This window comes from Thalassophryne amazonica, chromosome 19, assembly GCF_902500255.1.
Source record: "Thalassophryne amazonica chromosome 19, fThaAma1.1, whole genome shotgun sequence".
In the NCBI taxonomy this organism is placed as follows: Eukaryota; Metazoa; Chordata; class Actinopteri; order Batrachoidiformes; family Batrachoididae; genus Thalassophryne; species Thalassophryne amazonica.
Genome location: NC_047121.1, coordinates 21,313,378 through 21,326,495, shown reverse-complemented (window position 1 = coordinate 21,326,495; position 13,118 = coordinate 21,313,378). Strand labels below are relative to the sequence as shown.

General features: G+C 42.4%; 1 protein-coding gene across 1 annotated transcript in view; it reads left to right on the top strand.

Annotated features, from left to right (window-relative positions):
• syne2b (spectrin repeat containing, nuclear envelope 2b) overlaps positions 1 to 13,118 on the top strand; it is a 498,820-nt gene that overhangs the window by 208,714 nt on the left and 276,988 nt on the right. The window contains 2 exon segments of the mRNA XM_034159894.1: positions 3,238 to 3,411; positions 3,635 to 12,895. Coding sequence (XP_034015785.1) covers positions 3,238 to 3,411; positions 3,635 to 12,895 — 9,435 coding nt within the window.

Below are 13,118 nucleotides of genomic sequence, written 5' to 3'. Positions count from 1 at the left end.
TACCGTTACCAAAACAGTTACTGCAACCAATGACTCAGTGTCTTTGGTACAAAGTCTCTTTGAGTACCACTGAAATTACTTTATATCAAAAGAGTGGTTACTTAGGGAAACTCAGATGAGGAGTTTCACTTGCAGTCTGAGGGAGTATCAGTTATGATATTTTGGCGATGTGGTGTTTGTACCCCAATACTAGTGCACCACTGTGCTGTTACTCGTAACAATGATCGGTCTACAAATAGGCATATTTTACTGAAACCACACATAAAAATGTGACTCTTTGGACCTCCTTATTTCCTGGAGTAAAAGCCATGATTAATTAATTAATTAATTCATTTATTTACTACATAGTTTGGGACATCCTGTGACTTTTAATTCAGTCTGACATATACATATACCCAAAAAAAAAAAACAAAAAAAACATATTCCTTATTATTAATAATAATTATAACTATTGCCCTGCGACAGACGAGCGTCCTGTCCAGGGTGTATCTGGCATCACTTCTTATGACTGCTGGGATAGGCTCCAGCTCCCCCCCCCCACCCCACCCCACTCCCCGTGACCCTTAATTGGAGTAAACGAGTATTGAAAATCCATGGATTGATATTAGGGCTGTTTATCTTATATAGTAAAAAAATAAAAGTTGTGAGAGACTTCGGGCCACATGTTGTTTTTGTTCAACTTGGGGTTTTATAGATGCAGACCAAATTTGAACTCAGTCAGATAAGATTTAGAGGTCCCCCAGAGTGACACATGTTCCTCTCCCTCCACTGGCAAGGCAATGTCACCCTAAAGGGAGAAGACTCTGATGCCATTATTTTTCTTTTACAGGTACATATCATGGCTTATATTTGCAAAAAGTGGTGATTGATTGATTGGTCACCCAGAGGAGAACATTACTGGAATTACTGGATTACTAGATTTCTTGTTTGGGGAAAATTGTTGCTTTGTGGGGGGGGTCCCCTAAATAATGCCTGATTACAATAAAATTTGGCACAGCTCTTTTATTTTATCAGTGTCAGAAAAACAACATGTGCCCCAAAAGATTGTGGAACATTTGACATTTTGAACAGGTCTAATGGATATAGAAACTATTTACACTTACTGGGTGCGTTATTAGGTACACCTTGCTAGTACCAGGATGGACTTCAAAATTGCCTTAATTTTTCATGGCATAGATTCAAGGTGTTGGAAACATTCCTCAAAGATATTGGTCCATATTGACATGATAGGATCATGCAGTCTCCCATTCAACCAGTCTGCCCATTGTCCTCTGACCTCTGTTTTCTTTTTTTTGAACCATTCTCTGCAAACTCTTAGGGCCCCTTCACACATAACACGAAAGACGCAGAAACCTGAAGAAAATCCGCAAACCAAACATGACATGGGGAACCACGAACCATCCACCTGCTGTCGTGAGGGATGCACAGTCGCACAGGCGTGCATGACACATCAACAACAGTTTCGTGCACGTGCATGAGTGTGCGCAAACACAGGGCGAGCAGCTGGAACGTGTTGCACCAAATCGCCCTGCTGATGTGGACAAAAATAAAATAAAAAACAGCAGTATAATTAGTGAAAATCACTGGGTTAATATCCATGCAGCCGGTCTGCTCTGTGTCAGCCTGATCCCATCAGATCTCAGAAGCTAAGCAGAGCAGGATCTGGTTAGTACTTGGATGGAAGACCTCTTTGGAACACCAGCAGCTGTGTGTGTTTCTCTGGGTAAAACTGGAGTTGCGTCAGGAAGGGCATCCGGCGTAAAACGTGTGCCAATTACCAATGCGAATCGGGCTGTATCTGCTGTGGCAACCCCGAACAAAACCGGGAGCAGCCAAATGAACAACAACTGGGTTGATATCAATAATAAATAAAAGGTGACGCAATACAAAACTCTGCGGTTAAATAACCCCGGTTAAATAAAAAAATAAATGCCACTCGTGGGATTCGAACCTGCAATTTACAAAAGCTCCAATTACAAGATAGAAACTTTACCACTGCTCTGCAATCAGTGTCTTATAACAGGAGCATAAAATGCCTAAAATCAACAAGGAGATAAACATATTTAAAAAAAAGAGAAAAAAAGTGCCGTAATAACTGACAAAATGACATTCATTATGGTGTATTTTTGTCTGTGTTGTAATGTAACACCTTGCATGCATGTCATTCAGTCGGCGGTCAGTTGACATGCGCTAGTGTCCACAGCAAAATGATCACAAAAGAATAAATTCACGCCGTTGTCACCCTTATTTGTTTGATTTAACTTCCACTCTTTTTGTCTGTCATGTAACACACTCCACACGCCGTGTGTATGTGTGTGTATGTGTGTGTGTGTGTGTGTGTGGGGGGGGGGGTTCGGCACAGTCACACACGTGTGTTGCTAGGTGATGCTAGACACGTGTTACACTTTGACAATTTTCACAGACAGGTCGAATGTGATCGCACGCTCTCTCCTATCGTACCAGGTGTGCGAATAGCCCCACCTTTTCTAAGTGTGCAGCAAGCGGTGTTAGATATTTGTGTGTGACACCTGGAATTTGGCCGACACCTGCTGAGAGAGGGATCGAATGAGCACGCGCAGGGCATTTGCTGTCTGTCGGCCGCCTGTGTGCGTGAAAGTTGTAGCGACAGATGTATGAGTCTTTTGACGTGGCTCAGATTTTTCACAAATGGCATGCAATTTCTCCTTTGTGCACGAGTCGGCTTCAATCACATTATGTGTGAAGGGGCCCTTACAGATGGTTGTGTGTGAAAATCCCAATAGTTCAGCAATTTCTGAAATAGTTAGACCAGCCTTTCTGGCACCAACAACCATGTTGCGTTCAGAGTCCCTTAAATCCACTTTTTCCGAATTCTAATGCACAGTTTAAACCTAAATGCATTGAATTGCTGCCATGTGTTTGGTTGATTAGCTATTTGTATTAACAAACAAGACAAGAAAAAAAGATGTGATCCTGTGTTGATTTTGTCATGACATAAACCACAGTACAGTGAAATCAAGAAATGGTGAGAAATGCACTGAAATATATGCAGTAAACTGAAACATTCACTTATCAGTTTACAATTTTATCAAATACTGAATTTTAATCTAATTCATTTGAAAAATGTAAAGCACTTACAGTATCTGTGACTTATTGTGCTTATTTACAATGTGTGAGCCATTTGCCCATGGTGTGATGCACACAAAAGCACAGCTTAGTCATTCCATAATATTTCTGTGTTTATCCTCCTGATGTTAGGTGCAATTAGAAGAAGGTGAAAATTTACAGGCCAACCTGCGGGCAGTGCTTTCTCACCAGCCTTTTCTAATAGAGTGTCTGCCACTGGATTTGGCAGACAGACTGCAAACAGAAGGTTCAGAAACACTCAGAGAAGCAGAAGTACATCAGAAATCTCTCAGCCTGAGTTTGAAGGTAAATTGTTTAATATAATGTAATATATTTTCAACTGTAAATCATATTTCAAAGCAATAAGAATATTTCTTTCAAGCTTGTGTGTAAAGTGTGTATGATGGGTGATTATGATTACAGTTTGCCAGTATACAGTACCATTTTTTTAATATTATAACATTAATTTTATTTTCTTGTGGATTTTTTTTTTACAAATATTTGTCTTTTTCTAATCCTTATATTTAAGGAACTGGATGAAAACAGTGAACTCACACTGCCTGATACGGACTCCTCTGAGATCCTTCTTGACAATGTCGATGCACCTGTTGTGGGAGACAGCAGTGTTAAAAAAACAGAAAACCTTTCTGCATTAGAGAAAGTCAAATCTAATGAAGTTGAGTTATCATTTACATCTGAGGTCTTACAAAAGGAAAGTGAAACACAACTGCTTTTTCTGACAGCAGCCATGGAAGAAAGTAACATTTCTGGTGAAGACAATGCTGGAATTAATCCAGCGAAGAAGAAATGCTATTATCAAGAACCTTCGACTGCACAAAGCAACAATGTTTTTTTAGAATCAATTACTGAGAGTCCAAAAGCAGACATCAGTGTTGAACATGTTAAAACTGAGCAGACAAAATCTATTGAGGAGTGTATATTGGTCAAAGTGGACCCTATATTAGAAAGTTCTACTGAGATTGTCTCTAGTCAGTCAAGATCTCAGCCGCAGGCTTCCTTAACTCCTCCAACAGAGCAGAGAGGAATTTGTATTGTTGAAGACACAGAACAAATAACTGCTGTCCCTCTAACACCAGATAAAGCTGATGAAATAAAAGCAAAAGAGCTCCAGATTGTGAAATCAGAAGAAACCAAAGTCACAGAGTCACCCACAATGCAGCCTGATACCATGCATATTGGACAAACCAAGCTTGTACCCACCAGGAGAAAGTCAAAGACCCTGGGTGTTTCCAAAAAGACTATTGATCCACAACCTGCACAGATTAAAAAAGACCACGATACTTCAGAGCATGATAGAGTAGCAGAGCAACAAGAAACTGCAACTATGGAAGAGACACAACTCATACCACACAGAAGAAAGTCAAAGACTTTGCCTGAGCTTTCCACAACTTCTGAGCCAGTTGTTACCCTTGATGAATTTTCTGGTACTGAGTTGAGCTCTAGTGAGATAAAACATGTCAAGCCAGATTTGATGTTACCTATAGAAGCTATCAAAGAACAAACTGAAATTCCAGTGTCAGAAGAAATTAAACTCTGTGAGATGTATCCTTCAAGCGTGGAATTTGCTCCACTGACAACCAAAGCTGATGTTGCTGAACAAGCTGAAAATTTACAACTCCAAAGAAAGTCAAAGAGTTCTGAACGGCCGCTTATAATTTCAGAAATGACAGAAGAAGAAACTGTTGGTCAAAGATCCTCTTTGAGTTCAAAGGAGAAAAATATAAGTACTGTTAAGGAAGAAAAAATTATTGTACCAGCCAGAAGAATCAAAGGTTCAAAGAGTACTGACATTTGTAAGCTTTCAGAACCAGATGGTGCTCAACTAAGAACTCCTGATGTGGAACCTGAATATAATGAGAAAGATCCTTCAAAAGAGGAACTGTCAGGACCAAATAAACTAACAGTTTTGAACAAAGGTGAAGTGTCACCATCCAAAACAGGGTCAGAGGATTTAAAACCTTCACCAGACCTTGATACCATGCTGTTAACAGAGACCAAGAAAAAGCCTGCCAATCAAAAGCCTTCATATAAATCTGGAGAACAAATGGAAACTGTTGGTATTAAAGAAACTAAACCCATGCCACCCATGAGGAAGTCACGGAGTCTTGATGTAACCACAGTTAGTGAAGGTACTGACATTGATGTAAAAGCAGCAAATAAAGTGTCTAAAAGTGAAATGCCTTCTTCGATTGCACATGGACTCAGAAGAGAAATGGATGCTGAAAAGAAAACCACTACAACCTTGCCTCCTAAAAGAAATTTTAAAAGTCAGGAAGTATCTCAGGAACCTTTTGCGACAAAGCTCATAGAGACAAAGAAAGACCCAAGCAGTCAAATCCCTTCACCAAGTTCCAGAACACAAACTAAATTTACTGTCAAAGAGGCAAAGATCACACCACCCAAAAGGAAGTCAAAGCGTGCTGGAAGTGCTATAGCTTCAGGAACCACTTCTGAAAGCATCAAATCAAATGAGTTAAGTAAAAAAGCAGTAAAAACTATGGCAACTTTAAATTCATCACCTAAATCTGTCCCATTGCGGGCTAAAAATAATGTTGAAGAAGAAACTAAACTGTCAACAAATAAAAGAAAGAAAAAGAGTGAAAAATACTCTGCAAAACCTAGGTCTGCTCTCATTGCAGCAAAATTTGCAGGAACAACCTTGACAGACCAAGAAACCAGAAAGCCTATACAGCCTGATATTCAGGAAGACTTTCCTGTGGAGGAACTCAACAGAAATGCAGAGGACAATGTCCAGCAAGAGCAGGAATTATCAAAAGGTGACATGCACAAACCACTTGAGATTCTGGAAAAAAAGCCTGTGACTATGCAGGAAATTCACAGTGTTGAACACAAGCCTGCAAATAAAGTTTTCAGTGATGACACTGAGTCAAAGTTGGAACCTGACAAAATCATGACCCAATATGAGAAAGCTTCAGATACTGAAGATAAGGTTGGTGTTGAGGTGCAGGAAGAGAGGGATGTTGGTTATATCACAAAACTAAAAGGAAAACAAACCAGGACAGAATCCCTAGTGGATGTGGCTGAAACAGACTCTTCAAAACCTCTGCCTACTCTCTTGGAAACAGTGCATCCATCTGAATCTAAATTAGCAGAAACAAGCTCATCTGAGCAAGACATGCCAATCCAAAGAAAAACTGATACGCAAGAAAAGTTGCCGGACAATAAAACCACAACAGATACAAAGGACAGTGTCCAGAAAGAGCATGTATTGTTAGTTGGTGACATAAGTGAAGCACCTGAGATCATGTATGAAAAGTCTGTTCCGATGCATGACATCAACAGTATTGCCCTCCACTCTGTAGGTAAACCTGACAGTGCTAAAATAGTGTCAAATATTGAACCTGACCAATCAACTGCTGAAAGTGAGAAAGTTGCAGATACTGAGGATAAAGTGGGTACTGAGGTGCAGCAAGAGAAGAAAGTCCTTGATACCACCAAACCAGACATGCTTGAAAGCACTGAGGAATCCCAAGACAATGTTGCTAAAACAGACGTTTCAAAAATTACACCAACTATCTTGGTAACAGTGCTATCGCCTGAAGGTACACTGGCAGAAATAAGCTTGTTTGAGCAAGACATACCAATAAAAATCCAAGCTGATACCCAAGTAGTGTCTCTAATGGAGGAATCCATGAAAGATACACAAGACAACATCCAGCAAGACCATAAATTCCAAATAGACGATATGGTTGAAGCACCTGAGACCCTCAATGAAAAGTCTGCTCCAAAGCAAGACATCCACAGTGTTAAACACGGGCCAGTGTACAAACCTGTCAGGACTGAACCTGATTCAAAGATGGGTCCAAAGATGGATCCTGACCAATTAATGACAAAAGATGCAAACTCTTCACATTCCGAAAATAAAGTGGGTGCTGGGGAGCACCAAGAGGGGGAAGTCGTTGATTGCACCGCACTAGAAGGACATGAAACCAGTGAAGAATTCTATGAGGATGTCTGCAAAACAGGCTCTTCTAAACCTATCGAGGAAACCCAACAAGATGCCACCAAAACAGATGCCTCAAAAGCTGTCTCAACAGTTTTAGCAACAATGCATTCACCTGATGATGAGATAACAAAGACAAGCTTATCTGAACAACACATGCAAATCCAATGCCAAGCTGATGCTGAGCAAGAGTTGCCTGGTGATGAAACCACAAAAGATACAAAAGAAAGTGTTCCACAAGAGCATGCGTTGTTAGTTGGTGAGAAGAATGAAGTACCTGAGATCCTGGATCAAAAGTCTGTTGAAATGGTAGACGTCGAGATTGTTGAACTCCAGCCTGTACATAAATCTGACAGTGCTGAAATAGAGTCAAAGATGGCACCTGACCAATCAATTGCCAAAGGTGAGATAGCTCAAGATACAGGCTATGCAGTGGGTGCTGAGGAGCAGCAAGACAAGGACGACTCTGATACCACCAAGTCTGCTGGTCTAGAAAGCAATGAAGAGTCCCAAGAAGATGTTGCTGAAACAGTGTATTCAAAATCTATTCCTGCTCTCTTGGAAACAGTGCAGCCAACTGAATCTAAATTAGGAGAAACAAACTCATCTGAGCAAGACATGATAAGCCAATGCCAGACTGATGCTCAGCAAGAGTTGATGAAAATTGAAACCACAAAATATACAAAGGAAAGTGTTCCACAGGAGCATGCATTGTCAGTTGGTGGCAAGAGTGAAGCACCTGACATCCTGGATGAAAAGCCTGTTATGATGGTAGACACTCAGATTGGTGAACTCCAGCCTGTATATATACCTGACAGTGCTGCAACTGAGTCAAAGATGGCACCTGACCAATCAATTGCCCACGGTGAGATATCTCCAGATAAAGACCATGCAGTGGATGCTGAGGTGCTGCAAGACAAAGAAGTCTCTGGAAGTGTTCTGCAAAAGGATGTGTTGTCAGTTGGTGAGAAGAGTGAAGTACCTGAGATCCTGGATAAAAAGCCTGGTATGATGGTAGACATCCAGATTGTTGAACTCCAGCCTGTACATGAACCTGACAGTGCTGCAACTGAGTCAAAGATGGCACCTGTCCAATCAATTGCCCAAGGTGAAATAGCTCCAAATAAAGACCATGCAGTGGGTGCTGAGGTGCTGCAAGACAAAGAAGTCTCTGGAAGCACCACGTTTGGTGGGCTTGAAAGCAAGGAAGAACCTCAAGAAGATGTTGCTGAAACAGTCTCTTCAAAACCATCACCTACTCTCTTGGAAAACGTGCAGCCAACTGAATCTAAATTAGCAGAAACAAGCTCATCTGAGCAAGACAAGTCAATCCAAAGTGAAACCGATGCACATGAAAAGTTGCAGGATGATGAACCCACAACAGAGACAAAGAAAAGTGTTCCGCAAGAGGATATGTTGTCAGTTGGTGAGAAGAGTGAAGCACTGGAGATCCTGGATGACAAGCCTGTTATGATGGTAGACATCCAGATTGTTGAACTCCAGGCAGTACATGAACTTGACAGTGCTGCAGCTGAGTCAAAGATGGCACCTGACCAATCAAGTGCCCAAGGTGAGATAGCTCCAGATAAAGACCATGCAGTGGGTGCTGAGGTGCTGCAAGACAAAGAAGTCTCTGATACCACCAAGTATGGTGGGTTCAAAAGAAAGGAGGAACCCCAAGAAGATGTTGCTGAAACAGGCTCTTCAAAACAAACACCTACTCTCTTGGAAAAAGTGCCGCCAACTGAATCTAAATTAGAAGAAACAAGCTCATCTGACCAAGACAAGCCAATCCAAAGTGAAACCGATGTTCAAGAAAAGTTGCTGGACGATGAAACCACAACAGTTACAAAGGAAAGTGTTCCACAAAAGGATACGTTGTCAGTTGGTGAGAAGAGTGAAGCACCTGAGATCTTTGATAAAAAGGCTTTTATGATGGTAGACATCCAGATTGTTGAACTCCAGCCTGTACATGAACCTGACAGTGCTGCAATTGACTCAAAGATGGCACCTGACCAATCAATTGCCCATGGTGAGATATCTCCAGATAAAGACCATGCAGTGGGTGCTGAGGTGCTGCAAGACAAAGAAGTCTCTGATACCACCAAGAATGGTGGGCTCAAAAGCAAGGACGAACCCCAAGAAGATGTTGCTGAAACAGTCTCTTCAAAACCAACACCTACTCTCTTGGAAAACGTGCAGCCAAATGAAACTAAATTAGCAGAAACAAGCTCATCTGAGCAAGACAAGTCAATCCAAAGTGAAACCGATGCTGATGAAAAGTTGCCAGACGATGAACGCACAACAGAGACAAAGAAACGTGTTCCGCAAGAGGATGCGTTGTCAGTTGGTGAGAAGAGTGAAGCACCTGAGATCCTGGATAAAAAGCCTGTGATTATGGTAGACATCCAGATTGTTGAACTCCAGCCTGTACATGAACCTGACAGTGCTGCAATTGACTCAAAGATGGCACCTGACCAGTCAATTGCCCAAGGTGAAATAGCTCCAGATAAAGACCATGCAGTGGGTGCTGAGGTGCTACAAGACAAAGACGTCTCTGGAAGCACCAAGTTTGGTGGGCTCGAAAGCAAGGAGGAACCCCAAGAAGATTTTGCTGAAACAGTCTCTTCAAAACCAACACCTACTCTCTTGGAAAAAGTGCCGACAACTGAATTTAAATTAGCAGAAACAAGCTCATCTGAGCAAGACAAGCCAATCCAAAGCGAAACCGATGTTCAAGAAAAGTTGCCGGACGATGAAACCACAACGGTTACAACGGAAAGTGTTCCACAAGTGGATGCCTTGTCAATTGGTGAGAAGAGTGAGGCACCTGAGATCCTGCATGAAAAGCCTGTCATGATGGTAGACATCCAGATTGTTGAACACCAGGCAGTCCATGAACCTGACAGTGCTGCAACTGAGTCAAAGATGGCACCTGACCAATCAAGTGCCCACGGTGAGATATCTCCAGATAAAGAACATGCAGTGGGTGCTGAGGTGCTGCAAGACAAAGAAGCCTCTGATACCACCAAGTATGGTGGGCTCGAAAGCAAGGAGGAACCCCAAGAAGATGTTGCTGAAACAGTCTCTTCAAAACCAACAACTACTCTATTGGAAAAAGTGCCGCCAACTGAATTTAAATTAGCAGAAACAAGGTCATCTGACCAAGACAAGCCAATCCAAAGTGAAACTGATGTACAAGAAAAGTTGCCGGATGATGAAACCACAAAAGATACAAAGGAAAGTGTTCCGCAAGAGGATGTGTTGTCAGTTGGTGAGAAGAGTGAAGCACCTGAGATCCTCGATAAAAAGCCTGTGATGATGGTAGACATCCAGATTGTTGAACTCCAGCCTGTACATGAACCTGACAGTGCTGCAATTGACTCAAAGATGGCACCTGACCAGTCAATTGCCCAAGGTGAGATAGCACCAGATGAAGACCATGCAGTGGGTGCTGAGGTGCTGCAAGAGAAAGAAGTCTCTGGAAGCACCAAGTATGGTGAGCTCGAAAGCAAGGAGGAACCCCAAAAAGATGTTGCTGAAACAGTCTCTTCAAAACCAACACCTACTCTCTTGGAAAAAGTGCAGCCAACTGAATTTAAATTAGCAGAAACAAGCTCATCTGAGCAAGACAAGCCAATCCATAGCGAAACCGATGTGCAAGAAAAGTTGCCAGATGATGAAACCACAGCGGTTACAAAGGAAAGTGTTCCACAAGTGGGTGTTTTGTCAGTTGGTGAGAAGAGTGAAGCACCTGAGATCCTGCATGAAAAGCCTGTTATGATGGTAGACATCCAGATTGTTGAACTCCAGGCAGTACATGAACCTGTCAGTGCTGCAACTGAGTCAAAGATGGCACCTGACCAGTCAATTGCCCACGGTGAGATAGCTCCAGATAAAGACCATGCAGTGGGTGCTGAGGTGCTGCAAGACAAAGAAGTCTCTGATACCACCAAGTATGGTGGGCTCGAAAGCAAGGAGGAACCCCAAGAAGATGTTGCTGAAACAGTCTCTTCAAAACCAACACCTACTCTCTTGGAAAAAGTGCAGCCAACTGAATGTAAATTAGCAGAAACAAGCTCATCTGAGCAAGACAAGTCAATCCATAGCAAAACCGATGTGCAAGAAAAGTTGCCAGAGGATGAAACCACAACAGATACAAAGGAAAGTGCTCCGCAAGAGGATGTGTTGTCAGTTGCTGAGAAGAGTGAAGCACCTGAGATCGTGGATAAAAAGCCTGTGATTATGGTAGACATCCAGATTGTTGAACTCCAGCCTGTACATGAACCTGACAGTGCTGCAATTGACTCAAAGATGGCACCTGACCAGTCAATTGCCCAAGGTGAAATAGCTCCAGATAAAGACCATGCAGTGGGTGCTGAGGTGCTGCAAGACAAAGAAGTCTCTGGAAGCAGCAAGTATGGTGGGCTTGAAAGCAAGGAAGAACCTCAAGAAGATGTTGATGAAACAGTCTCTTCAAAACCAACACCTACTCTCTTTGAAAATGTGCAGCCAACTGATTCTAAATTAGCAGAAACAAGGTCATCTGAGCAAGACAAGTCAATCCAAAGTAAAACCAATGCTGATGAAAAGTTGCCGGACGATGAACCAACAACAGAGACAAAGAAAAGTGTTCCACAAGAGGATGCGTTGTCAGTTGGTGAGAAGAGTGAAGCACCTGAGATCCTGGATGACAAGCCTGTTATGAAGGTAGATATCAAGATTGTTGAACTGCAGACTGTACACGAACCTGACAGTGCTGCAACTGAGTCAAAGATGGCACCTGACCAATCAATTGCCCAAGGTGAGATAGCTCCAGATAAAGAACACGAAGTGTGTGCTGAGGTGCTGCAAGACAAAGACGTCTCTGACACCACCAAGTATGGTGGGCTCGAAAGCAAGGAGGAACCCGAAGAAGATGTTGCTGAAACAATCTCTTCAAAACCAACACCTACTCTCTTGGAAAAAGTGCCGCCAACTGAATTTAAATTAGCAGAAACAAGCTCATCTGAGCAAGACAAGCCAATCCAAAGCGAAACTGATGTGCAAGAAAAGTTGCCGGACGATGAAACCACAGCGGTTACAAAGGAAAGTGATCCAAAAGTGGATGCGTTGTCAATTGGTGAGAAGAGTGAAGCACCTGAGATCCTGCATGAAAAGCCTGTTATGATGGTAGACATCCAGATTGTTGAACTGCAGCCTGTACACGAACCTGACAGTGCTGCACCTGAGACAAAGATGGCACCTGACCAATCAATTACCCAAGGTCAGATAGCTCCAGATGAAGACCATGCAGTGGGTGCTGAGGTGCTGCAAGACAAAGAAGTCTCTGGAAGCACCAAGTATGGTGAGCTCGAAAGCAAGGAGGAACCCCAAGAAGATGTTGCTGAAACAGTCTCTTCAAAACCAACACCTACTCTCTTGGAAAAAGTGCAGCCAACTGAATTTAAATTAGCAGAAACAAGCTCATCTGAGCAAGACAAGTCAATCCATAGCGAAACCGATGTGCAAGAAAAGTTGCCAGAGGATGAAACCACAACAGATACAAAGGAAAGTGCTCCGCAAGAGGATGTGTTGTCAGTTGCTGAGAAGAGTGAAGCACCTGAGATCCTGGATAAAAAGCCTGTTATGATGGTAGACATCCAGATTGTTGAACTCCAGCCTGTACATGAACCTGACAGTGCTGCAATTGACTCAAAGATGGCACCTGACCAGTCAATTGCCCAAGCTGAAATAGCTCCAGATAAAGACCATGCAGTGGGTGCTGAGGTGCTGCAAGACAAAGAAGTCTCTGGAAGCAGCCAAGTATGGTGGGCTTCGAAAGCAAGGAGAACCCTCAAGAAGATGTTGCTGAAACAATATCTTCAAAACCAACACCTACTCTCTTGGAAAAAGTGTCGCCAACTGATTTTAAATTAGCAGAAACAAGCTCATCTGAGCAAGACAAGCCAATCCAAAGCGAAACCGATGTGCAACAAAAGTTGCCAGACAATGAACCCACAACAGAGACAAGGAAAAGTGTTCCGCA